This window comes from Pteronotus mesoamericanus, unplaced genomic scaffold (genome assembly GCF_021234165.1).
Source record: "Pteronotus mesoamericanus isolate MK-2021 breed Mesoamerican mustached bat unplaced genomic scaffold, CSHL_Meso_final contig_105, whole genome shotgun sequence".
Classification (NCBI taxonomy): domain Eukaryota; kingdom Metazoa; phylum Chordata; class Mammalia; order Chiroptera; family Mormoopidae; genus Pteronotus; species Pteronotus mesoamericanus.
In genome coordinates, this window is record NW_026555006.1 from 11,349,752 (window position 1) to 11,375,094 (window position 25,343).

Consider the following 25,343-nt stretch of genomic DNA (forward strand, 5'->3'; position numbering starts at 1 on the left):
CAAGACCAGGAAACAATTTCTAATCAGCACTGTGATCTGGGCAGAGATTGTGCAGTCTTTTGTACCAGGCCTCAGATCTGTGTTCTCTATTCACACATGCTCACTTCCAGCTGTTGTCATTGAAATCCCACATAATCTTTCAAGGTCAAAGGGCAGTCACCCATGGCTGCTGCAGTTAAAAGGTTATGCTGATTTCTGTTGTCAAATATTGGCCCTTTTCTCTTCTGATCACTCCCATTCTACTTTTTCTAACAAGAAAAATCCAGCCTAGAATTGTATTACATGACTTTAAAGTCTTAAAAGTGTTCCTCCATTGTGCTAACACGACATGGCCTGAACAGTCTAATTCTTTCTGTTATATCTCACAAAGAATTTTCTGGTACTCCTAAATACTTTGTGTTTGTGCTAAGCCAGCAAGGCTCAAAGTATAGTGGCCCACACAATCCATGGCATGCCATAGTATAGGCAGAAATGTACAAGTATAATATGGAGTCTCTAACTTAATAAATGCTGTGAATTTTGGCATCAGTAATTAATTGCCAATTAAGTGAACGAGACTTGCACAAAGCAAATGACTTTTATAAACATGAAAGTTCTTTGTATCTTGTCGTTCTAAATATTAACTAATTTTATTATACATTTGGAAAACTCCATCTACCTGTTTGTAATTTTTTTGCAGTCTTGAAAGAATAATTGCAAGGACTCTATAAATATATTGCTTCATTTCGTGAATGATTGTCTTTCCATCCTTGGTAAATCAAAATCAGTGCTGAGTGTCTTAAAATTAGCACATGGCCCCTGGTCATCTTCTTTCCTTGTCACTGCATGTGTCCTCAGGTGGTTTAGCAAGCAGCGCTCCCTGTAGGTGGTCTCACAGCCATGTGCATTAAACCTAAAAAGGAAGACCAGGGCAATAGGCATTAAGGTTTTTTGCTCTTTTACATCCATAAACCAGGGCAGCCCTCAGGTGATCCAATTTCATGTCTGTTTCATTTAAGGTAATCATTTTCTGATGTATTCAGAGAATAAATTTTCTTATTCTTCTCTCACGTATGTAAGAGTTCATAAGCAGAAACTGAAGCTATTACAGATAATTTGATTTATTTGTAGATTATTAAGAATTACTGTCCAAGTTTAGAGAAAACTTTGATTCAGAACATAAAAACAATAAAGTTGTTTAAACCCTTTTCAGTTCAAAATCAGGTTAAATAAAAATTACTTTTAAATTTATGGTGCATTAAAAATGAAAAAATAATTTAAAAATATAACATACTGATCGTATGCTAATTACAGTGGGACTTTTTCTAACATGAAGCAAAAATATTTTTATTTAAAAAACATTTTTATAGTGCTTAAAAAGTTTTTCCTAAAAGAAGTGCTTCTCTGTTCTTGTACAGAACTAACCCTGTAGTTGGGTGCATTTGCAAAATACCTATTTCTGCTTATTATAGTGCATGCACTAAATAAATGCATGATTTTAAATGTTATGGGGAAATTAATTTGTTGACATGACAAAACAATGAAAGAAAGGATATTTATCCTGGAGAAAAGAAAATTAGGGACTGAAGGACTGTCTTCAAATATTTGAAGAGTAGCAAAATGGAAAAGAGATTAGATTTATTCTGCCTATTCCAAAAGATAAAATTAAGGTAAATGAGAAGTTACAGGAAGGCAAACATATGAAAGGAATTTTTAAAAATCAAACCTTTTAATTTTATTAGTCTAAAATTCTTTGTTATGACACAGTGATGATTGTTCCATTTCTAAATGATCTTTAAGATCTCTTCATTTCCAATTCAGTCCATAATGTCAAGCATCCGATATTTCTAAACATACAATAAATAAAATTCTTTTTTCACTTTTTATTTAGATGTTTTGATATCGATTAGATGTAGTCCTTTGATTAATTGCCTAATTATTTGTAACTGAAACTTGTCAACCCTTTTTATGTGAAACCATTGAGCAATCAAATTTAACTTAATGAAATACTACTCTTTCCTTCTTAACTGCAGGAATTGGTGAAGGTGTGATAAGGCCTTTGGGTTAGACTGGACAATCAAGTCTCTAGTGTAATATATGATGGATTAAAGTGCAATAAAATTTATTATATAAAAGAACTAAATAAACCTGTTTAGTTCTAATCCTAAATCTGCCACTAGCTGTGTGACCACAGGTAAATCTCTTAACCTCTCTGAGCTTAAGCTTTCTCTTCTGTAAGATCAGAATATTGCCAAGTACAGAAAGTTGCGTGAGGAATTAGGGCTTATGTGTCTAAAGTGCTTAGCAGAGTAGCAAACACATGGTATATATTGGATAAATAAAAGCTATACTTTTGATGAAAATTAATACTACTGAGAGAGGTTCCATGGATAAATTTTTTAAATGGGTAGCCCAACTTTACAACACCTTTTTACCAGCTTGATCCATTTTTCTAATGTAGAGTTGTTGAAGTGATTGCAAGTGAAGGTGTAGGATGTCCCTGGGCCAGAAAGTTAAAATACTATTTCCCCTCAGTACTTTGGTACACAAAACAAAGGTGTAAAATAGGAAAAGGAACAGAACAGTGTTTCTACAGAACAACATTTGCCAAAAGCCAATGATATCCTTGTTAAATGTTTTGGGAAATAGTGAGTTAAATAATGTTTAAAAAATATTTATTCCAGGAACTTTCAGAGGCTTTAGCATGTAAATGTTCCTTGTCATTCTCTAGGCCTGTGTGTGAGTGTTCTCCAAACTCATTTTACTCTAGAAACCTTTACTCTATATATCTTTGTATCTTAGTTTTCATTTACTTGCTTTTGGTGGAGCATTGCAGGGAAGCACTCATGTGAACCCTAAAGTGGAGGATGGAACACATCAGTATTTGGAGAATAGCGGGCAGGACATCTCGGCTATAGCACAGAGAGCATGTATTTGGGTTATATTAGAAGAAAAAACTGAGAAGATGTAATAGAGGCCAGTTTTTGAAGGGCTTTAAATACCTAGCTCAAAGGTCTAACTTTAATTCTCAAGAAAGTCATGAAATACTTATGGCTCCTTTATCAGATGAAAAATACCAACCATCCATCTATTTTCTACCTACTATGCTAGTGGATTAAAATAGAGAGAAGCTACCTAGTAGGCATCACAGATTTATGTGCCTACAGGGGCCTTATAAATAAATGAAATATAATGAGGAGTGCAATACATTTGTAAGCCCATGCCCAGCTTAAAACATTCATATGCCAAAAAAAAAAACAAAAAACAAAAAACAACCACTGTGCTAGCTAGCCAAGCAAAATTCCGGTCTCCAGACTGGAATTGGCCTGTGGGCTGCTAATTTGTGACACTTTGCATTCTAAAGGCAAAGGCTGGCACTTATGTTGGTTAGGGTAAGTACTGGGCTGCTATAACCAAGAGACTGAAAAAATAGAGTGGTTAAAGTACACTGAAATCTATTTTTCTTTTTAGTAACTCTTCCAAATGATCAGGTTAGGTTGACAGGGTGGTTCTTTTCCACACTGTCAGTCCGGGTCTCAGTTTCCCTGTGTCTTGCAGCTCTACTATTCCATGGACGCTGTCTTTGTCTGCATGGCCGAAACTGTTCTAGCTCATGAAAAGAGGTTGAGAGAGTGTCAATGGGGCAGGAGTTTCTTTTCGGGCATATGGGGTAGAAGTTGATTGTATCACTTCTATTCACTTTCTAGCAGTGGCCATTCTTAACTGTAAAGGAGGCTGGGAAGTATGGTCTGTAGCTGTCAGTCATGGATATGTCTGGACAACCAGCAGTCTTGGCACGGGAGGACATTGCAGTAATCTTTGCTAGTTGTTAATGTTTTCCTAGAAAGGACTTCTAAAAGACCCCATTTTAGATAACTATATTAGTGTAAATCTTGACATAAACAATTTTCTTAACTGGGAATATATGCCCCAGACAATAAAGAGCTTTCACAATTTCTAGTTGTATCTATAGGGCCTGGGACTGTGCTTGCTATGTAATAGCATCAAACAAGTATTTGTTGAATGAAAGCTGTAAACCAAATATTGACTTCCTCTCTATGGATAGTGCAGAACAAAAGCAAAACAAACAAAAGACCCACAAATTAAGTACCTGTATTGAATACTGTACCCGAGCAGGGCAGGAGAATTTGGAACAACAAAGGAAGGAGCTCAACAGTACATAAATCCCATGACACGTACTTCTAAAACCTCTTTTTGATTCATCCTTTTCAGCTAAGACTACATTATTTCCACCCTAATGACAATTCCTTGATGTGTTATGAGAAGCAGAATGACAATCATAACCATATTACAAGTGCATTTATACCAACCCTTTTCATCTGAAAATCTCAAAATACCTCATCCATATTATTAGTTGGCAACTATCATTCCTTTGTTTTACATATTCTCAGACACAACTTTCTCGACAGAAATATTTTCTTATTGTCAGTCCAACACCGTATGTCAGTCTTTTAATGTTTATTGTAAACAGACAACCAAATGAAATTTCCTCCACTATCATAAAATGAATCACACAAATAGAATGTATGTGTATTTTTAACTCTATGTTCTTTCTTAGTGGATGTCTGAATTTATAGCATTTGTTTTAAATAAAGAATTATTCTTAAAATAATATCTGAAGTGTCATCAGTGAATGGCAGAATAATTTAAATAGTCAGTGTATAATAAAAAATCAGATCAAAATTTTAGAAGTTGGGCTTCATGGATTAAGAGGAATGTATCCCCATCCCACCTCCCCAAAAACCTGTGTCCTATGATACTCCAAATTAAAAGTACAGAAATAACATATCATTGGAAGTAAACTAATAATAATTTATATTGTGCTTTGAAGGGCTACCAGATAAGGGGGGGTACCTCAAGTCACTCATCTGTATCCCTGAGTAAATATTTGCTACTCAGCTAGAACAAGGGTTTGTGCTGGGCCCTGTGGGCAATGTAGACAATGAGACACAACCCTGCCCTTGCCTAGTTTGCTGCAGGAGTGCAGGGCTAAGACAGGGAAACAAATACCTGTCAAATCAAGTAGAAAGAGGCTATGCCATAAGGCAAGTAGAGCAAAAGTTCTGCTCAATTTAGCGGCGTTGACTGAGCACTCCCTAAATCCACTAGCTGGGGTCCTGGAGGCCGATGAAGGAAAAACACCCCCTTCTCTTAGGTGGCTATAAACCAGGGGGGTGTTCGCAGAGGAGGCATGAAAATTCCAGGGAGGAGCAGTGTCAGTGAGGCAAACCGTTCCTTAGGGCGGGAATGCAAGTGCCGAGAGCAGTGTCATCAGGAACTAGTTCATCGCAGGTGACAGGCCTGCGCATCACAGGCCATCCCAACTATTTGTGCACTAAAATAGTGAGAATAAGGGAGCTCTCTTCCCTTCAAGGAGCCCAGAAGCACAAGCAGGAAAGGCCCAGACATCAGTCTGTCTTGATCAGCGATGGAGTCTTATTTACTAAGGGATAATAGAACAGAGATACCTCCTTTTCACTGGAATGACCTGTGTGTTGTAATTGTCCTGCATCTGTTAGCCAGATAAGACTATGACCATTTAGAGCTGAGAGTTTATTACGATCCCAACAGGAACACACAAAAACACCATCTTGTGTGTAAACTTTCCTCAGATACATTCATTCTGCTTCATGGACATTCAAACTTTCTTTAAAGGCTAAGCCTCCCTCTGGATGGTTTGTTCCCAGCTGTTTCTTCCCCTGACCTCTGAACAAATCCACAAGGTTACCTGTCTCTCTGCAGATTGAACTCTTTTTCCTTTCCTGCCTGTTAAAAGCTAGATAGATGTTCAGTCCCTTCACGAGATGAAATTTGGTTCCCATATAATGGCATTTTCCATAACTGCTGATATCATCAAAGTAAAGAGAGCTGCTTTTCCTAACCATCCATAAAAGAATTTAGCTTTTTATATTTCTGCCTCCCTACAAAGCCTAATCTCTCCCCACTGTGAGTATGACTGACTCCAAGGTATTGAAATTTTTGCTCTAATTGGGAGTTCACTGAACAAGACTTCAGTGAATGAACTTTTTTAGCCATTTTATATAAAACGAAAAAGGATCTGCTCCTTATTCCAATCTCCTCTGCAATTGCTCCTGAACAGTAGTTCAGAATTGGAGAGAGAGTCAGATCATTACACAATCTGACTTTTCATCTGAGACATACTTAACAAAAGTATATGTTTTGCACTCATTTCTGAGAGACCATTCAAAATGTAAATCTTGGGACCTTTTGGGAATGTTTCATCAGCTCTCCAGCTGAAGATTTGTTAATGCTAACATCTGAATTCAGAATTACTTAAATTTAGTTTTTTATATTCTTTTCCACTTTTCTTTCATCTTGCCAAAAAGTAGAACACCCAGATTAGTGTTATTTCCCTGAAAGTCATTTTTTATGATTTGGTTTGTGTTAGTGAGAACAAAATATTAATCTGCTCAGGTTCGCTTAGTAATTACATTAGCTGTGTCATTTTTTCCATCATTTCTTAGGTTTCATTTTTCATTGCTGTCTTCCCCTGGAGTTCATCAGTGGTTTTCTAAATAATTGGTGAAGGAACAAAACCAGTTTCGTAGTCATGTAAAGTTACATGGAGTGTTTACACAGACCTTTCCTTGGGGACACGTTATAAAGTAGTCAAGGCCATCTGATAGTCTCATAATACTATGAAAAGATGATTACATCAGGATTTGTGAAATAATTCTATTTTTTATCTTTATTTTTCTGGTTATTGTACATTCACATATATTTCGCCTTTTAAATTACACACATTATACTAAAATAAGCCTTTGGAGGAAGGTTACTAGGAGAGAAAGGAGGATCAAATTATTATTTTGGCAGCGACTTTTTCAGGATCACACAAGATCCTAGGTTAAGCTTCAAACTAAGTTTTTTGCTTTTGGGGGGGTGCGGTTTGCCTCTTACATTTTTTCAATAATGCTGCCCTTTAACTCTGTTTTTCCTTTGTTTCCCAAACTTTGAACCATAATCACAATTATAGGACAACCCTCAGACATTTCTTATCAGAAAACCTGATGGCACCTTCTTAATCAGAAGCTTCATCTAAATGGGTTGTCTATTCAGTCCTTCGTCTGTTTGGTTTAGAGGGATTCTTTGGATGGTTCGTTTTAATAGTTTTCAGATGCACATTGGCTCGGATTTAGTTCAAACTGTATTGCTAGAGATGAGAGAGAGAAAGAGACAGAAAAAAAAAAAAAAGGAAAATGCACATACTTGGGCCCAGTTTGAGTTGTGTTTATTCAGCAGCATCCCTGGAGTACTCACTACGTTCTAGGCACTGTGTTAGGACCTGGAGGGCTGGAGACACAGAAGATGCTCTTTCTCAAAGGGCTCACAGTCTAATATGAGAAAAAGACTAAATTACAATTGAGTGTGTATGCTAAGCCCTAGATTAGAACCGTAAGTAGTACAGAAGGTCAATATTCAGAAAAGAGAAAAGGAGTCTTCTCCAGTGGTGGAGTGACAAGGGAAGGCATTTGATAGAGATGACAACAAAGCTGAGTCCTATGGACATGTAGGAGGTGGCCAGGCAAGGAGCCTGAAGGACAGGAAATCCAGGAAGAAGGATCAATGTGAGGCAGGGGGTGAACCAGGGTCATGAGGACCATGTGTTCACTTAGGCCAAGGAGTAGAGCTGGAAACAAGAGACAAAAGATAGACAATGAGCCTGGTGAGGAAAGCAGAGGCTGCGTGGAGGCCATATGCCATGTGCAGGAGCACGTACTGTACTCTGAACACTCTGTCGGGCTCCTGCAAGTTTTCTGACAGGGTAGCAATCTCTGAACACTTTGGATTTATCTTATATTCTCCAATACTTAGTTCTTTCCTCCCTCGGGGACTTTGTACATGTTAATCCCTCTGCCGGAAAAGCTCTCCCCCTCTTTTCCTGGCTGTCTCCTTAGTATCTTTCAGACGTCAGCTCTTAAGAAATCTTCCGTAACCACCCTTTCTGAAACGTTTCCCGTTTGTTTCTTTCCCATCATCCAGGGGTGTCCAACCTCTTGGCATCTCTGGGCCACACTGGAAGAAGAAGAGTTGTCTTGGACCACACATTAAATACATCATGACATGTAATCACACACACAAAAAAATCTCATAATGTTTTAAGTAAATTTACAATTTTGTGTTGGGCTGCATTCACAGCAGTCCTGGGCTGCGTGCAGCCTGTGGGCCACAAGTTGGATACCCCTGATACCATTTATAATTTTTAAAATAATTTGTTTCCTTTACAGTTTCAGCTCTCTTTAGCCATAGGCTGTAAATTTCCAGAAGGTAGGATTGTATCTCAAACCCCTAGGCCAATGCCTAGCCCACCACTGTAGGTACTCAACAGGTATCTGTTGAATAAATGAATGAATCATCAGATTGGCCTGTTAGTTAGAGAGCTCTGGCTGTAGAGCAGAGAACAGACCAGAAGAGCAGCCAAGACCGGTGATGGAGAACGTAGTTAGAAGGCTGGTGAGAGCTGGGGAAAGCCTGAACCACAGTCATAGCAGGGAGATAGAGATGTGCATAGAGTCAAGAAATAGTGAAAAAGGGAATCAGTGGAGGTTAGGTGGATGAAGGGTGTTTGTAAGAGGCAGGAGACAAGGACATCAAAACATAGAAAACCAGATGAACGTTTTCTCATTGACTCAGGAAAGGCAAAAAGAGTTCAAAACAGGTTTGGGGAGAAAAGAAAATGAGCTTGATTTTGGACATGTTGGGTCTGAGGATACCCATGGGCTATCTGGATAGAACTATGCAATAAACATTTTGATTCATGTGTTAAGAACCCAAGAGAGAGATCGGGGCAAAAGATAAATATTTGAGTGTCATTGGTTTATAGAGTCATTTCTCCACTCTCCAACAAATGTTCATTTACTAACTGCTTTGTCCCAGGCATTAAATACAGTGGAGAATGAAACAAACATTATTCTGGCTTTTACCAATAGCACAGTCAAGCCTGATAGCTGATATCATGGAAATAGAGAAGATAACTTAGGAAATATCTATATCTATATCTATATCTATATCTATATCTATATCTATATCTATATGTGTGTGTGTGTGTGTGTGGAGAGAGAGAGAGATGAGCACTGTGGAGAACACCAACATTTAAGAGAACCGGGGGAGTTTGAATGGATGAGCACAGGGGTTATCCCTTACCAATCCCTTGTGTCAAACTAAACTTAGTTTTCAATTCCTTGCCTATTTCTTTTTGGTGGCAGGATTAAAGTATGTGTGTTCACATTCTCTCTGTACAGAAATTCATCTTAAGTTGTCCTTCAAATAAGGAATTTCAAAGGTTGGAACTGAAACAAGTATCAGCCCGCAGGCAGGTGATACACAAAGAGATGAGCAAAAGCTGGAGATCAACCTAGAATTTCCTATTCAGCTATGAATTTCCTTGCCATTGTTACATGTGTTTTAAGTCAAACTTAATGTGCATTGTGGTTGGATTTCCTTTGTTATGGTCTGTGAGACAAATGTGATGTAAATATTGTCGCAATAGAAATAGGTGTCATAGTCTGTTTTGCCAAGACCACTGTTGGAGAACTTTTATTTATTTATTTATTTTTACTCCTTAGTTCTCGTAATCCAAGAGACAATGCCTCGGCTCTGGTGCTTCCCAAGTAACAGTCAGCTTAATACCTGGGTGTGGGTTACTTGGGAGGTGAAATTTCTTAAGCAATTCTTCAAATAAAATTTTGCTGTTTTTTAAATAGTGGGGTATATACATTTTTTAAAAATCAAGATATAATTGACATATAGCATTGTTTTAGTTTTAGGTGTACTGCAACATGATTCACTATATATAGCAAAATGACCCTCACAATAAATCTAGTCAACATCCATCATCATACATAGTGCTATTTTATTTTACAAAGCAAATTATGAGTATTGAATATTGTAAAAATTAAAGCCATTCATCTAAAATATCATAGATTGTGTATTGGATTTAAAAAACTGAATTTTTTCTTTTTTTTTGCAAAAAGGAGAAGCAAATATATTTACCAAGCAACGGAGAGAAAACATGCAAAATATTAAGTCACTTAAGCGCTCGAATGGAAACTTCACAAAAAAAGAAGGAACTACCCTTCAACAAGAGACCTAAACATTATGTCAACTGAAGTAAGCTAGTCAGAGAAAGAAAAATACCATATGATTTCACTCATATGTGGAATCAACAAACTAACAGGCAAAGTAAGACAACTCAAAGCGAGCAGGATGACCGCCCCGGGGGGGGGGTCAGGGGTTGGAGGGATCAAGGGAAAAGGAAAAGGACTCGTACACAACAACAGTAGGGAAAAGGGGAAAATTAATGGAAAAAATTACAATAAAAAAAATAAAGATCCTGAATATTTTTCAAAAAATAAAAAAATAAAAAAAATAAAAAACTGAATTTTTTTAAAAAAATCTCAATAAAAAATCTTTCTTATGCAGAAGTCAAATGTAACCAAAAGAAAAAGAATAAATTTGTATGTTTATTTATATTCCGAAACATGGTGACTTTTTGCATGTGTTTATGTGCATGGCATTTAACACTTTTTTGATACATAAAATGTGCCTTAGGTAAACTTGCTTCCCCTTCGTAATGGGCAAAATAATAGCTTTTATCAATAAAATCTATTTTACTTACGAATTTTTTTGTTTTATATTCAAATTGGTCTTTTTTCTTACGTTGCATTTTTAACGGTGCTTTCCTTATCTCACAAAAGTTATTTTTTTTTAATTACCCTCAGCCATCAACTTCTTTGACCCTAATTTTAAAACAGGTGATTGCATTAAGCATATGGACAGATCTCTCAACTAAGTTCTACCCATGTGAAGCTCATAAAATGGGAGAACTTTAGAGGCAGAGAAGGAGATGACATATCAATTACATATTCCTTGATATTTATAAGTTTTATATTCCTGTGTTCCTAAACATACTATAAAAATGAATGAGCCATTGATAATATATGTAATATCATGTAGCTAAAGGAAATACCCAGCAAAAATGAAGCAGATACAAAATTCAAAGAGTAAGTCATTTTGTACCGTTAATTTACCTTTTTCTTAAAAAAAAATTCTACCCACCCGTAAAAACTTCTTGCTCTTGAAACAAATCTAAATTTTCTCTGTGCTTAAAGAATTTGTTTTTATGTTTCAAGGGCTTCCAAGGGGCTTGCTTCTTCTAGTCTGGCTTTTTAAAGATTTCCCCTGTGGTGCCTCTAGAAGTGAAGGGAACATCTTTAAATCTTGTTTGATTTGAATGAATGGATAGCTAATCCCCATCAGATATTTCTTTAGAAAATCATGTTTAAAAACTGTGAGGAGGTTTAGCTCTCTGGGCTGATTCTTAGGTAGGCTGTTTTCATCCCAGTTGTTAAGGTCTCCGAGGTCAGCCAAGGTAACCATTTATTTTAAATCATCTTTTGTTTCAGGTTTCCTGTTGAGTGTTTTTTTTAACCATTTCAAAAATCACCCAGTCGTTGTGTCATAGCTTTCCATAGCCTCCAGATTCAAACCCAAAGCACTTCTCCGTACCTAAATGACTGTGCCCTCTCACGGAAACGCAAACTGGAGCAGAACATGAAATGAGATATCACATTTTTTAATCACAATGAAACTCATGTTTAGAATTCTGTTGCCAGATATCTTCTATTTATGACACTTTGCTTTTTCTGTTTTTGTTTCCCTAGGACATTTGGGCTTCCAGGACAGTTTTGTCACATCAGGTGTTTTTAGTGTGACTGAGCTAGTAAGAGTGTCACAGAGTAAGTATAATTTTGCTTTGATTTGGTTTGTGCTTACTTTCTGCCTAGGCCTCCTGGAGACATAAATAGCTTTCAGAATCGCCTTTTCATTCACCCACTGGAAGAATTTTGCCGCGCAGTTTATTTAACAGCCAGGAATTTAAATCAGGAAAATTTGATGTCATTTTAATGTGAGACATATGGAAAGAACTGAAATCCTGAGTGTCTCACATATTCCCTAGTTTATAGTGTGAACCTGGTTTTAAAAATTTCTGAGGCTTTCCTGATTTCTAAGAAATTCTGCATTTATAAAAAATTTGGTTTTGACCTTTAAAGAATGCTAATGCCCTCAGCATGAGTGACACAGTAGAGCATGATCATTACCGGCTTGTCAATAATCACCAAGAGCAGTGAATTAAGAGTACCTGTCGCCACCCTGGTCCATTGATCAAAGGGTCAGTGATTGTATTTTTGCTCTAACATAATCCCAGCAGTCCAAGGAGAAGGTACAGGATATTCCTCCTTTCCCTCTCTCTCTGTCTCTCTCTCTCTCTCTCTCCCTCTGCCTCTCACAGATACATACACACACAGTCCTCCTCCTTCAAAAACATCTTTTTGTTTTTATGTTAAAAGCATACCTGCAATGACTATGATGTTTGAGGTCCCAATAACAAGGAAAAATAAATACCAAGTATTCATATTTTTTATCCCTCTCCTACTTCAAACTATCACTTGTAGGCAAAATATACATTGTCAAAATTTATTTCGCACTGGAACAAATCATTTGTGGAATGAGGTGGAGTAAAAAGTAATCTTTTCTTTTCAAGTTCACCACCTTCCCCACCCCCAGTTCCCTGAATTACTGTCTTACAAGACTGACTGAGCAAACCAGGAAATCTCATGACAAGATGCCAGGTCAAGCAAGGCAAGCCATCCTGATCTTACAATTTGAATTCTGTCTATTCTTATTTTTTAAGGCCAGAGGACTCTATAGAATACAAAACTTGGATACAAGGTGGAGTCAGGGAATCAGGGAGTACAGGGATAGAGGAGAGTGACTGCTGAGCATTCACTCTCTGCCAGGTACTGCATTAAGTTTTCATGTAGTAACAAAAGTTAATTCTTGCAGTAAACCTGTCAGATAAGAAATTACTCTCATTTTTACAAATGAGTTAAATTACAGGTCTGTTGAAGTTGTTTACCCAAAGTCAAACATAAGATAAATGGCTAAGCTATCTGTGTTATGTTAGAATCCATGCTATTAGACTGGCCCATTGAAATCTACAATGTGAGGATAGACAGAGAAAATAGCAGGAAGGTAACTGTGGGTGTGTGAATTCTGGGAGTCAAGAACCCTTGGATGATGCAGGGGCGTCCTGGTGAGTGTGTGTGGGGCGGGGGGGCGGGTTGGAAATCTAAGGAATAAGGCATTAGAAGCAACAGTTGTGAGATAGAAGGGAGACGTTGCTGTCATATTATGAAGTACGCTTCAAGGAGCAGCCAGCAAGGTAGAGGCTAGATTGCCTTGTCGTTTTGGAGGGTGTGTGCTGCCCTAGCATAGCTGATTAGCCAGGTACTTGCCATAGACAGATACCAATGCATTTGTGTATTTGTGTGTGTGTGTGTGTGTGTGTGTGTGTGTGTGTGTACACACACACACACACACACACACACACCTCTTTAGGACTTTTAAAAATCACTAACTCATGTTTTTCTTGTTATTTTCATAAAAACTTTAATATAGACTGACATATCAGAGTATAACTGTCATAGTGGCATCACAGGGAAATACATTCATTGAGCCTTTGCTACAATCCAGACATTGCCTCAAAGAGTGAAAACCCTTTGAACTCTAAGATTGGAGCACTCGACCTTTTTACTCAACCCAGGCTGCTGTAATGCTCACATTTAGTCTTCATTACCATCAGTGTCCGAGGCCTAGGGCTTGTGTGAGAAAGCTCACGCTGCTCAGAACCATCCCAGAATCCCGTCCTCCTTCTACTTTCCGTATGTCTCTTTAAGGTCTTACATCCCAGGGTTGATCTGTTCCAAGCTCGATTAGACCTCCATGCAGTCTATGATGGCGTGGTTGCCAAGTGAATCCTAAACCTGCCTCCAAGACTGCCAGAGGGTCTGGCTGGACCACAGATTGAATTTGCAGAGGGACCTGGTTTTGTTTCCTGTCCCTGTTTCGGGGGTTGTGTTGCTGATGTCTGGCATCATGAGCGCCCTCCGGCTCTTGAATGCTTTTCGATTCTGCACACTGCTGCGTAATCGCTCTAGGACTCACTCACACATGGCCTCGTGCTGACTGAAACCGTTTGGCAAGAGTGGGACTGGGCTGTGTCAGCTAAACCATGGCTTTAGGCCAAAGTGCCATCCAGAGCCCCCTCCCTCTTACAGATCTTTAATCCAGGTTTGTCAGGGCATATGTCTCTAGGTTGCCTTGGTGGCTGGGGTAAGGATCCCCCAGCTCAGGTTTCCTCACCCACACACCTTTCTGAAAGACTTAACACTCAGGCCACAGAAAGGAGTCAAAATCCTTAACCGTTCCTTCCAGAGCTGACCCCTTGCCCAGGCTGGAAGAACGAAGTGTCTGCTTTAGAGGTGCAGCAGACACATTTTACAGATGAGTGGGGCTGGGTGCATTCTGCAACCTTGAAATAGAAATAAGCTAACTGGCACATAAGTTGATTAAACGCATGATGTTGGCACTGTTAAGGGCATGACCCAACACTAATATGTAAAATTATAGTAGCTAGCATTTATCAAGCATGCACCATGTACCAGGAATTGTGCTAGGCTCTTTGTAAACATTATCTCATTCAGTCCTCCCGTGGTTGCTGTTATTGTCCCTTTTTACAGATGAAGGAGAACACGATGCCCTTAGAGATTAAGAAACTTGCTCTTTTCGCTTTGCTGTACTCAGCTAGCTGACTGCAGACATTTTTGTCATGACCTCTCCTATACCTGCATTATAGAACTAAACAAAATACTAAGATTCTGTGCTTTTATTATTTATTTATTTAATCATTTATGGTGAGTGTTGATAAACTTTTAGATTATTAGTGTGGCCATTTAAAAAAGGTTAAAACTGTTTTTCAGATGAAACAAAACAATAAGACACTTAATTAAATTTGTTTTTCCTTGGATTTTCTTTTTCTGGGATGAATTAAAAAAAATGAATACAGTTAGTTTTATGGTTTTAGGTTAACAAAGTACAGAATTTCAAAATACCTTCAAAATAGCTTCTTCTGTTATTAACATCTTTTGTGAGTGTGGTACATCTGTTAAAATTGGTGAGCTGATATTGACGCATTATATTAAGTCCATAGCTTACGTTAGGGTTCACTCTTTGTGTTGTACGTTTATGTGTTTTGTCAATTTATGTGTTAATAATGTCAAATACATAATGACATTATTACAGTATCACATAAAATAGTTTCGCTTCCCTAAAAATCAACTGTACTCCATCTAAATATCTCCCACTCCCCCAACCAGTAATCTTTTAACTCTTTCTGTAGTTTCATCTTGTACCTGGATGTTTTCAGTGGCCTCAATGTCTTCGAATCTCTTCTCTGTGTTGCAGATTTTCTCCTCAACCCCATCTTATCTATCCCAGCCCCATCCAGTCCCCGCAACCACATTTACAGTCTGGAAACTTCACACTAATGGTGGCCTTAGCTTGAAAATTGTCTTTTTTTCCTGGTTCTTTAGCATTCAATTTTGAAATTTGCTAATATAAATATTTACTTTCCCCAGGTTTCCAGTTAGTTTCTGTTTTTAGTTTTCCTCCTTTCAAATTTAATAGAGGAGGGAGGTGCTATTTCAGTATTTCCTCATGAGGATTCACTGAAATAACTATGTGCTAAGTTTGTTGTTTATAATCGTGTTACTACAGGGTGGCAATGGCAGAGAAACTCAAGAGAAAGCTGCTGGCTTAGCCTCCCACAGTCAGAGGTGAGAGTCGGGCAACAAGGTTATTGTACTGATGAGCTGCATGGATCTGTTGGAATTTCCCACTAATTCCCTTCTCACCCTTGCTTCCTGCCTTTTCATTTTTTTGCATTACCTAGAGTTCATGAAAGACAAGAAAGGAGAGTCCTGATTCTATTAGCAGCAAAGAAAGTACTGTTTCTGTACCATAAAAGTAAATGTATGTTTGTTCTCCACCTCTTCCCCCATGTGATAGGACCATCTGAAAGTTGTTCTAGTTATTTATTGCTTTCTTCCCAGGGAGAGAGGACCACTATTCAGACCACTAGATGCTGTGCCAGAGAGAAAGAGAGAAGTCTTCTCTGCTTTGGGGCTTGGAGGAGGGGGTTTACCAGTGCTAACAATGTGGTTCAGAATCACTGAAGTTGTTTTAGCAGAATACTGTGAGGAAAGAGACAGGAACCATCTGTTGAAATGGCTCTTACATGATGCTGCATTTTCAAACAAAGCCCTCTAGCAGCCTTTTCAGATGGGTCTCTTTCCCATGAAGTTGCCACAGAGAGCCCACTCTACGAGCTGCTAAATGATGCTCTTAGATGGCTCTCTGGGTCAGCACCCACTCTTGTTTATTTTGTACCAGTGTTTGCCTCCCAGTGTGTGCTTTGAGGCTGTCAAATATGCTTCCTGGTATGAACCCAGAAAATCCTCCCAAAAAATCCACTACTTCTGCCCATTTCCTTCTAAAGTGCTGACTATTTTACTTGAAGTTGGTGGAGTGACTCTGAAACCCTAAATACTTCGCTGGGAAAGAGGAAAACCGCAAATACACACAGGCCATTGTGACTCTGGCCTGGCGGGTTCCAGTTTTCCAGGCAGTGGTTTGTACACTCCAGCCGGCTGCAAGGGTTAAGTAAACTTCGTGGCTGGGGATGACTTCATGGCCCTGGAATTTTGAAAAGCCAGGGTTCTCAGTACACTGTGGCCAGCCTTAGAGTCTTTGGGTGTGAAAACCACTCTCAGTTACCCAGGCTGATTTTTGGTTCCTGTTGCACTGCTGCAGAATCTATTAAAATCCAGCAGCTGAACTGTCCTGGCTCTGCCACAAAGCTGGGCTGCTGGGTGGCTCCAGGATTCCCTAGCTGTTTGTCAATGGAGAGCTGGAGTGAATGGAGCCAGGCATACGCCTCAGCCTGGCATGAGGTGGCACCCTAGTGGCTGTTTTCTGCCTTAGAAATGTGTACTCTTTCTATATTCACGCACAGGAATCATCATTAAGATCCAACGTGCAGTTCAATTTTAAACTGCTTTTTTAAGTCTCCGCGTCCTTTGTGTGTCTTTGAGTACCCATAGCTATCCACTCAGATTTTCTAGCCTATTTAGTGGGAACTATCTGCAATATTCTAACGTGGCATGATGGAGCTACTACAACAGAAATAACTCAGCTACGAGGTACAATGAGAAAATGAAGCCGTTTGATAGGAACAAGCCCAAACTTGAACATTACAAAATGTTTTTACAAAGAAGGTCTCATCAGGAAATTAAGGATATAGGATACCGATGCCAGGCATCCGGTCGTTTAGGGTGCCATTTAAGTAGTTGCTGTGTTTTAGGTCTTTGTTAAAGTGAAATATATTAGACACTTTCTTTTCTAAACAAGTGGCCTGTTGGTTCTCCTCTTTTATGCAACACAATAGTTGATCATTGCATGGAAATTAATTTTGAAAACACGTTATATTCTTAAGCAGGCTCTTGTTTTCCAAAGAAACCATATGGGCTTGAGCATTAAAGGAAGAAACAAAAAGATTATAATAAAAAATAGCCTGCAGCCCGAGCATGAACATGGTTGTGACCTTGCCTTTTGTCTGCCATTACACAGCGCAATGGCAGTGCGCTCAAACTGTGCTCTCGATCAATATTCTATTAAAGCAGCACAAAAAGTCTCCATAAACTTAGTGGTTAGCTATGTTTATAAATGGAACTCAGCATAATTAGATGGTCAATAGCAGGCTCTACTAGTCATTTTAAAATGAACATCACACATTTTCCATCTGTAGAAGTCAATGGCTCCTCTTCCAGAGTTTTTTAAAGAAAATCTGTTAAGTTACAGAATAGAAAGTACTGATTGGCCCTATATATTTTTTTCACTTTGCCTATCTAAGCGACCCCATCCTGAATATATTATGACATTGCAAAATGTTTCGTGTTCTAGTTTTAATCAGTCGCTCATTGAGAGAGAAAATATTAAATATTGCCATACTCTTAGAAAGAAAAATGCCAGCCTGGCTGGCTTAATTTAGTGGGTTTCCTCTACCATCATCCAATAAATTTCCAAACTAAATTCTGAAATTGAATTAGTTCAGAAAGATATTTTGTTGTATAATTTCTTTTACTTTTTTTGGACATATTTCAGGTGAATATCTGGACAGTAAAGCTGGCAGCAAATGGAAAGGACTGGTAGTAATAGAAATTTTTGTCACACTATTCTTTCTTCTGAATCCCAGCTCACAGTATGGGTTGCCAGACCTGATTTATCCTATCCTACTCTCCTCACCTAATAGAGGAAGAGCCCCATAAGCGAGAGGTATCTCACCCTTACCTACAAACTGAAGTGTGTATGTACCTTGTGTTTGATGTGTTCCAGCAGTGGTATTCTGACCACCATGTCAGCTGAAATTAGAAAAATGGTAAGAACAAGCTTATGACATCAGCAGATTTGACAGTCAATGCTATGCAAATACCCAGTTCTTTCTGTTACACTCATACCCCACAACTTCCCTGGTTAGAGCTGGCAGTAAGAGTTCTCATGGAAGGATGTGGGGGGGGCCTTCTGGTCTCTGTTCTTAGCTAAAGCTCCTGTTAAACTTACCAAACTGTGAACACTTTTATTGTAAAAATTTGACTCAGGGAGAAGCAGAAAACGTAACACCTTGATGTAAATACTAATCTGTTACCGTGATTTCTATTCATAGGTTCGTCTATTTCTAATCTTTTCTAGGTAACTCATTAGTTATGCTTCATATGTAGAATATATTATCTCGAATTTATATGCAAGATGTCAGCATGGGATCAGAAAATAGTCCAGGATACGGAGTTGGTGATTTGGCTGTGCCACTCACTAGCTATATGACTTCGGGCGACATTTACCTCATGTCAGCTGTGTTCTCTTCATAGTAACAATCATTCATTCAATCAACAAATATTTACTAAGTGCCAGCTGTGTGCTGGGCCTAAGTCTGGGTGCTAGAAATAGTAAAAACTCTCAGGAGTGTTTTGAGAATTAGTGAGAGAATGTCAAATATCTAGCACGTAGTAAATACCCAACAGTGGTAACTGTTGTCATTATTATTGAACCAAGCCTGATCTCTCACTGTGTGCTCAGAGCTGATCCTTGAGCTGACCACGCTATCAGAAAACTTATTGAAAATGTGTGTGCATCTGTATGCATTTTGTGTGTGTCTGTGTCTTCTATGTATGGAGTAAGAAGCGATTTTAGAATTTATGTTCCAAAAATCAATATATTAGAAGAACCATTGTAATGATCCCTTCAGAATTAATAACTCTAATAGAGTAAGAGTGTGTCAATACTAGAACTAATACATCTGCTTTAGGAAGCCAGAAAATTTTTATCCTCAAGTGTTTGGCCAAAGCCTATGCTTCCACATTATTCTGGAATTTTCTCTTCCAGGGTATCTAACGGATAACAAAATATAAAATTCTCAGTCTAACACTGACACAAATAATGACTTTTGAAGTGGCTAGACACACCATGGTCATTTTTATCAGTTTTAAAAAGTAGTACTTGGTTCTGTAATATTCAGAAATTTTACTTTCTCTTAAATTATGGACATAAAAATTCCTCGTGAGTAACTAGAGGTCATTACTAACAATGTTGTTTTTAGTAAATCTTTGTCTATACACTCGTAAGCCTCAATTTTTTAAAGAACAGATATTCTCGTCTAATAGGTAATATTGGGGAACTAAAAGGCATTTTTAGGATCTCTAAAAGTCAGACAGAACTCGTGTGTTATGCTACAGTAAGACCACTAATATTACTGAGATTTTGGCTAGAATATATTACCGCAGCCACCTCTTGCTGATTACAAGACCGTTATTGGTGGCTCCATAGGCATGCCTAGGATGAGAGTGGCCGACATTAGGTCAGCTACTAGAACTGAGTTCATCTAGTGTATGGTTGATGTGCATACATGTTAGGATTTTTTAATAGATGGAGGAGAAAAAACTTAAACAATTCTTGGTGAAAATTTAGAGAGTTATAATTATTATTGTGGACAACTGGATTTGTGGTTCATTGGGATGGGAGTCTGTTGATGTAGCTTGGTTTCCTGGTAGCTAATGGTCAGATGGTCCCAGTGCGCTCTTGGTTAAGGGGCTTATGTTTGGAAGCCCTTCCCGGGTTTATAGATCATTGTGACGCAAAGACCTCTTAGGCTATTAAATTCATCCCCTGTCAGGGGATGGCCGAAGCTGTATCAGGTACTAAATGGGTACCACATTTGACCTCAACCAAAAGCTAAGACAAGAGGATACTCTAAAATGCAGAAAATCAATTTCAGTCCCAAAGGCAGAGCCACTAATGCAGGAGATCAGTCAGCACTGCTCACCCCACTGTGGGTGGCTCTGCTAGACCCAGGGTCAGGCCCTTTATCCAGTGAAGCACTGGCAGACATTTGTAACTCGAAACACCTATAAAAACAAAGGAGTGAGAAGGAGGACGATGAGATAGAGCTTTGCCGGTTAAGTGGTAGGTGACAATTATTTTGCTATTTAAATCTTGTTGTATTCATCTCCCCAGCAATTGATGAGAAAGGGAAAACAGGGAGATTGGAAATGTGGGTTTTACCTTTGTTTCTTTGAGCAGATCGAGATATCTGGCATCAAACCTCTGCTCTGTCACTTATTTAGCTGTGTGACCTTGATTATGCAACTTAACCTCACAACTAATTTTCTCGTATGTAAATGAGAATAATACAAATACGTATTCCATAGGGATGCAGAAAGGATAAGATCAGATAATTCAGGGAACACACCTAGCACATTATCTGGCATATAATAAATGCTCAATAAATAGTAGCTCTTAGGTGTTTGTTTTTTTTTCATTAACAAGCTCATATGATTTTAGTTCGATTCAGTAAATATTTGTTTCGTGTAAAATATATGAAGCATCCTACGCTGTGTACTGAGGAGAATACAGAAGTAAGTAGGAAACAGTCCTTTTTTTATAGAGTAGATACCTAAGTTTCTTGAGATCCAAGCTTGAGCTTTCTTTAAGGCAATAAAGTGTCTGAACACATTTATTTTACAAATTGAACTCAAAATAATTATCTATCAAAGATAAACTGTCTTCATGATTCAGAGTGGGGAGGAAGATAGTTTCAGTGAGTTGCTCCTATTTTAGTAAAATGAAAACATTATTTTTGAAAGAAAAATTTCACCCTTTATCTCCTCTGCCACCACATGCACACGCTTTGTCAGTTGTGTCCGCAGAATGCACTGTATAAACACGGTGTCCTCTCTGTGTTAGCAGGTATATTTGATGGGCTTAACACAGTCTACTAGCTTTTGGCACCTAATACGACATTTTATGAAAAGCACTGCTTAAATCTTAGAATAGCAGGGAAGTTCACTTTCGACATAGAGGGAAATCCTTGTTTTAGTTCAGTGCCTTTCTTTCATGGTTCCATTCTGGAAAACCTCACCCATAGCCTGTATTTGGTCAGACCTTTCAGAAAGATAGGGTCAGAAAAGATCAGCACATGGTTTACACACCAGAAAACTGCTTGGCAAAGGAGTTGCTGAAGACTGTGTGGCATACAGGCTGCAGAGAAAGTACCTTTATGATTGATTTCCACTCAAGTCAGACTGACTGCAATGTGGTCATTTTTCTAACCCATAACTGCTCACACTGCAGCAGTCGACTATCTGCAGGGTGTCTGAGTTATAACAGTCTATGTTCGTGTTACCTCTTACACAAATTACTTACACGGGTTTCTTTCTCCATGCAAATTCATCAGTTTTACAGCCCCTCATAGCCACAGTCAGAAAACTCTGGCCGAAAGCACAAATTGATAAAATGAGTTAATTTTACTAGACTTTTTTTCTTTCTTTCTGAAAGCTCTCTCTCATGGGCTGTGTTCAAAAAGCATATTACAGTAAAAGGAAGGTAACAAAGGAGTTGAAATCTTTTGCCATATATTACTTTCTGAGATAATTCCTTTTAACGATGATCCCAGATTTTGCTTGAGTTTTCATAGCATTCTGTGTTTTACAACTGTGCATTTGATAGAGAGAAGAATGAGTATTTTCCCATGTTCACTCCTCCTGTGCAGTGACATGGACTTTCTTACAAGATCTTTGCCACTGGACTGCAAAACAACATGAACTTGTGCTGGGCCGTGGAATGTGCTTTGTTGTTGGACTTTACTCTGCCCCCCAACCTCCGCTGCTGTTACAAAGGTCCTGAAGTCTCAATGAGTACATAGATTATATTATCTGGAGAGAAATGTACCTCTTTATTTTCCAGTAGTTATTTTATCAGTTGGACATGGAGTGCTAAATCCCGATAGTCTTTATTTGGGGGAGGAGGTGCCTTTTGGCCATTATTTTATATTCTTTAGTTCCCATGATAACTTGAAGAAGGGGCAACTATGATTGCTAATCTGTAAAATGTAAACCCCACAAGGGCAAGGTTTTTATATATCTTGTCCACCAGTAGACCTCAGGCATGGGAACAGACTCTGGCCCTTTGAAAGTGCTCCATAAATATTTGTGGAATTTCACTGAGCCCCTGAGAGGATAGGTGCTATCAGGAATAGGCTGGCTGCATCCGTCATTCGTTAATGCTCCCGCCGATTGCTGTTGAACAAGTTGTAAACTCAGTGTACTGTCATCTCCTAGGAAGAGTGTGGAAATTTGGATAAAATTTTTCTCTTTCCATCACCCTCTTTCCAACATGCAAGCCCGAGCAGATTGTCTCTGGTGGATGGCAGAAGTTCAATAACCACAACCGTATCCAACTGCTAATGTGTACAGAAGAGCAGGTCATTAAGAGGGTTGGCTACTAAAGTAACCCCTTTCTTCCAATAGCCCACATTACTATAATGATTCCTTAATAGCAAACCATTTATTAAGAAATGACACAAAGGCTACATTCTACTCGTGACAGGGGAGAAGGGGGTGGGGGACAAATGACTTAGAAATAACATCTGAAGAAATAAAAGTTAGTCTTTTGAGGGAAATTCCTCCATGCAACAAAATCCACAGGTCGGAGTAATTGCAGTGCTGCTTAAGAAAGTTGAGGAGTCAGTCCTCATTATGTGTATTTCTAGATTTCTGAGTTTCCTTTTGTATTTATTAAAGTTTGGGGAGGAGTGTAAATGGAGAGGGTCATTATTCACTCTCCTTAATTCAGTGTATTTATTGATCATCAGCTGTGTATACTAAACTATGGTGAGCTGTTTAGGAACACAAAAGAGGCTGTGGGGTCTGTAGGATTAAAGGTCATCTGCTATAACCCTCTGACTTGGTGAACTATGAAAGTTCCTTAACCTCTTCGTGCCTCAGTTCCTTCCTAGCAGAGCTATGAGGATTAAATGGCACGATGTGTTTAAAACTCAGCCCAGGGTCTGGCCCCTGAAGGGTGCTTAATTCAGCGGCAGCCTTCGCTGTCGTGATGCTGAGGGCCATGGCGGTGGGGGCGGGGGTGGCGGCAGCGGCTGTGGTGAGTTTTCATCTTTATCATAATTATTATTAGAACTATGAAGCCCAAAGAGTTTAAATGACTTAACCAAGTCACTCAGATGGTTACTGGCAGAGTTGGGACTCTAGACAATCTCTCCAAGGCCCAGACCAGCCCTTTTTTTATGCCCTAGGATGTCTATCTTTATAGCTCTCAAAATGCCCTCAAGCCAGTTGGGGAGAAAATGCTATGCATGAGATAATTAAAGAATGATAAAGCCTATGGTCAAGTACTGAAGGAGCAAAATCAGGTTTCACAATATATAGAACAGGCAGGAAGTGTTGTGGTAGGTCCAATCCTCCCTCAACATCCCCGCGTTTGACAGGCAGTGGCTACATAATCTCTAACACACCAGAAAGCAGTTAGTCGTTGGCCTCAGAAGCTCACCGTGACACCCTGGGCAGGCATTGGACAAGCCATTTAACCCTGGAACACTGTTAGTTTCCTAATTTGCAGGACTTATTACCATTATAAGTAAGCACTAAGAAGCACATTATATGTATTATATATATCTTACTGATATTTTATATTTGTTAGAATAATATGATCATTTGTTTTTTTATGCCCTTCCATAGTGTCCAGTTGAAAACAGTCTTTTATATGTCTTTATGTCAGTAAAGACATATAAAATGGATATGGATATGTCTCCTGCAACAGTGACATATCCATTGTGAAAATTCTATTTTCTTTCTTGACAGCATGGGTTAGGCCTCTATTGCCTCTTTCCCAGACCTAAATTAAACCACCCACTGATGTCCCCACCTCCAGAGTCTTAGCCCCCTTTCTCGTATTCTGCATGCTCTTGCCATATTGCCGTTCTTCAGATGCAAGCCAGCATTTCCCCGCTCAGAAACTGTCATGGATCCCACAAATCACTCACTTTATTCCTGATCTCCAGACTTAGGCTTTCTCATTTGCCTAGAAACCCTCCCCTCTCTACCTTCTAGGACTCCTTAAATCCTAACCATCCTTGAAGGCTTAGCTTAAGCACCAGCAATTCCTGAAATGAACCCCTTTTGTGATCCCACAAGCCAATGTGATCTATTACTCCTTTGAACTTTCCTAACACATTCTTTGTGTTCTCCTTTGAGATTGAACCCATTTGATATTACATTAGACTTGAAGATATTCTTTTCTCACTCCACTGGGTTGTAAACCTTGTAGGGACAGAGACACTATTGTCCAACCTATTGGCATCTGGGCCACACTGGAAGAAGAGTTGTGTTGGGCCACACATGAAGTACATTGCAGTACATAATCCCCCCAAAACCGCATATGTCTTAAGTAAATTTACAATTCTGTGTTGGGCCACATTCATAGCCATCCTGGGACGCGTGCTGCCCACAGGCCACAGGTTGGACACCCCGGCACCTTTTTAACATCTCAAGTTTAAGGCAAATATTGTATATGAGAGTCAAGGGGGTACAGAGACACAGGATTCAGGGTCAGACATCCTTGAATTTTAATCCTGGCTCGCCCTTTATTTTGCCTTTCTATAATTCAGGGCAAGTAATTTAACTTCATTCCAGGGTTTAATTCTTCTCACTTAGAAGATATACTTCCCTGGAATGATTTTTTTTTTTTGAGGATTAAGTTAGATATAATAGAGTACTTACCAAAATGTGTCCCTCACAGTACTCAGAAAAGCCTGCCAAAAGTCCGCCTTTTGGGTTCTTAGTTCAAAGCCTCTTCCTGTTCAGATTACAGGCACTGAGGATACCAGTCCTTTTGCAGGGATGCTTGGTCAGTGACCACTACCCTCAGATATGACACTTTCTCTTTGGCCCTCCCAATAGCACTGAATCAAAATCCATTTCAGTAAACTGATACATACACATCCAGTCCAACAGGCCGCTACATACCCACAGCTGGTACCCAGGGATGTTTCCTTACAAGACTCTTTTGAAGAAGGCAGA

The 25,343-nt window shown here is 38.9% G+C and overlaps 1 protein-coding gene across 2 annotated transcripts in view; it reads left to right on the forward strand.

Moving 5' to 3' along the window:
* The window catches only part of NFIA (nuclear factor I A), a 360,348-nt gene that overhangs the window by 227,465 nt on the left and 107,540 nt on the right, over positions 1 to 25,343 (forward strand). For both annotated transcript variants that reach the window (XM_054573968.1, XM_054573960.1), the window contains exon 4: positions 11,682 to 11,756. In XM_054573968.1, coding sequence (XP_054429943.1) covers positions 11,682 to 11,756 — 75 coding nt within the window. The remainder of the gene's footprint in view (positions 1 to 11,681; positions 11,757 to 25,343) is intronic.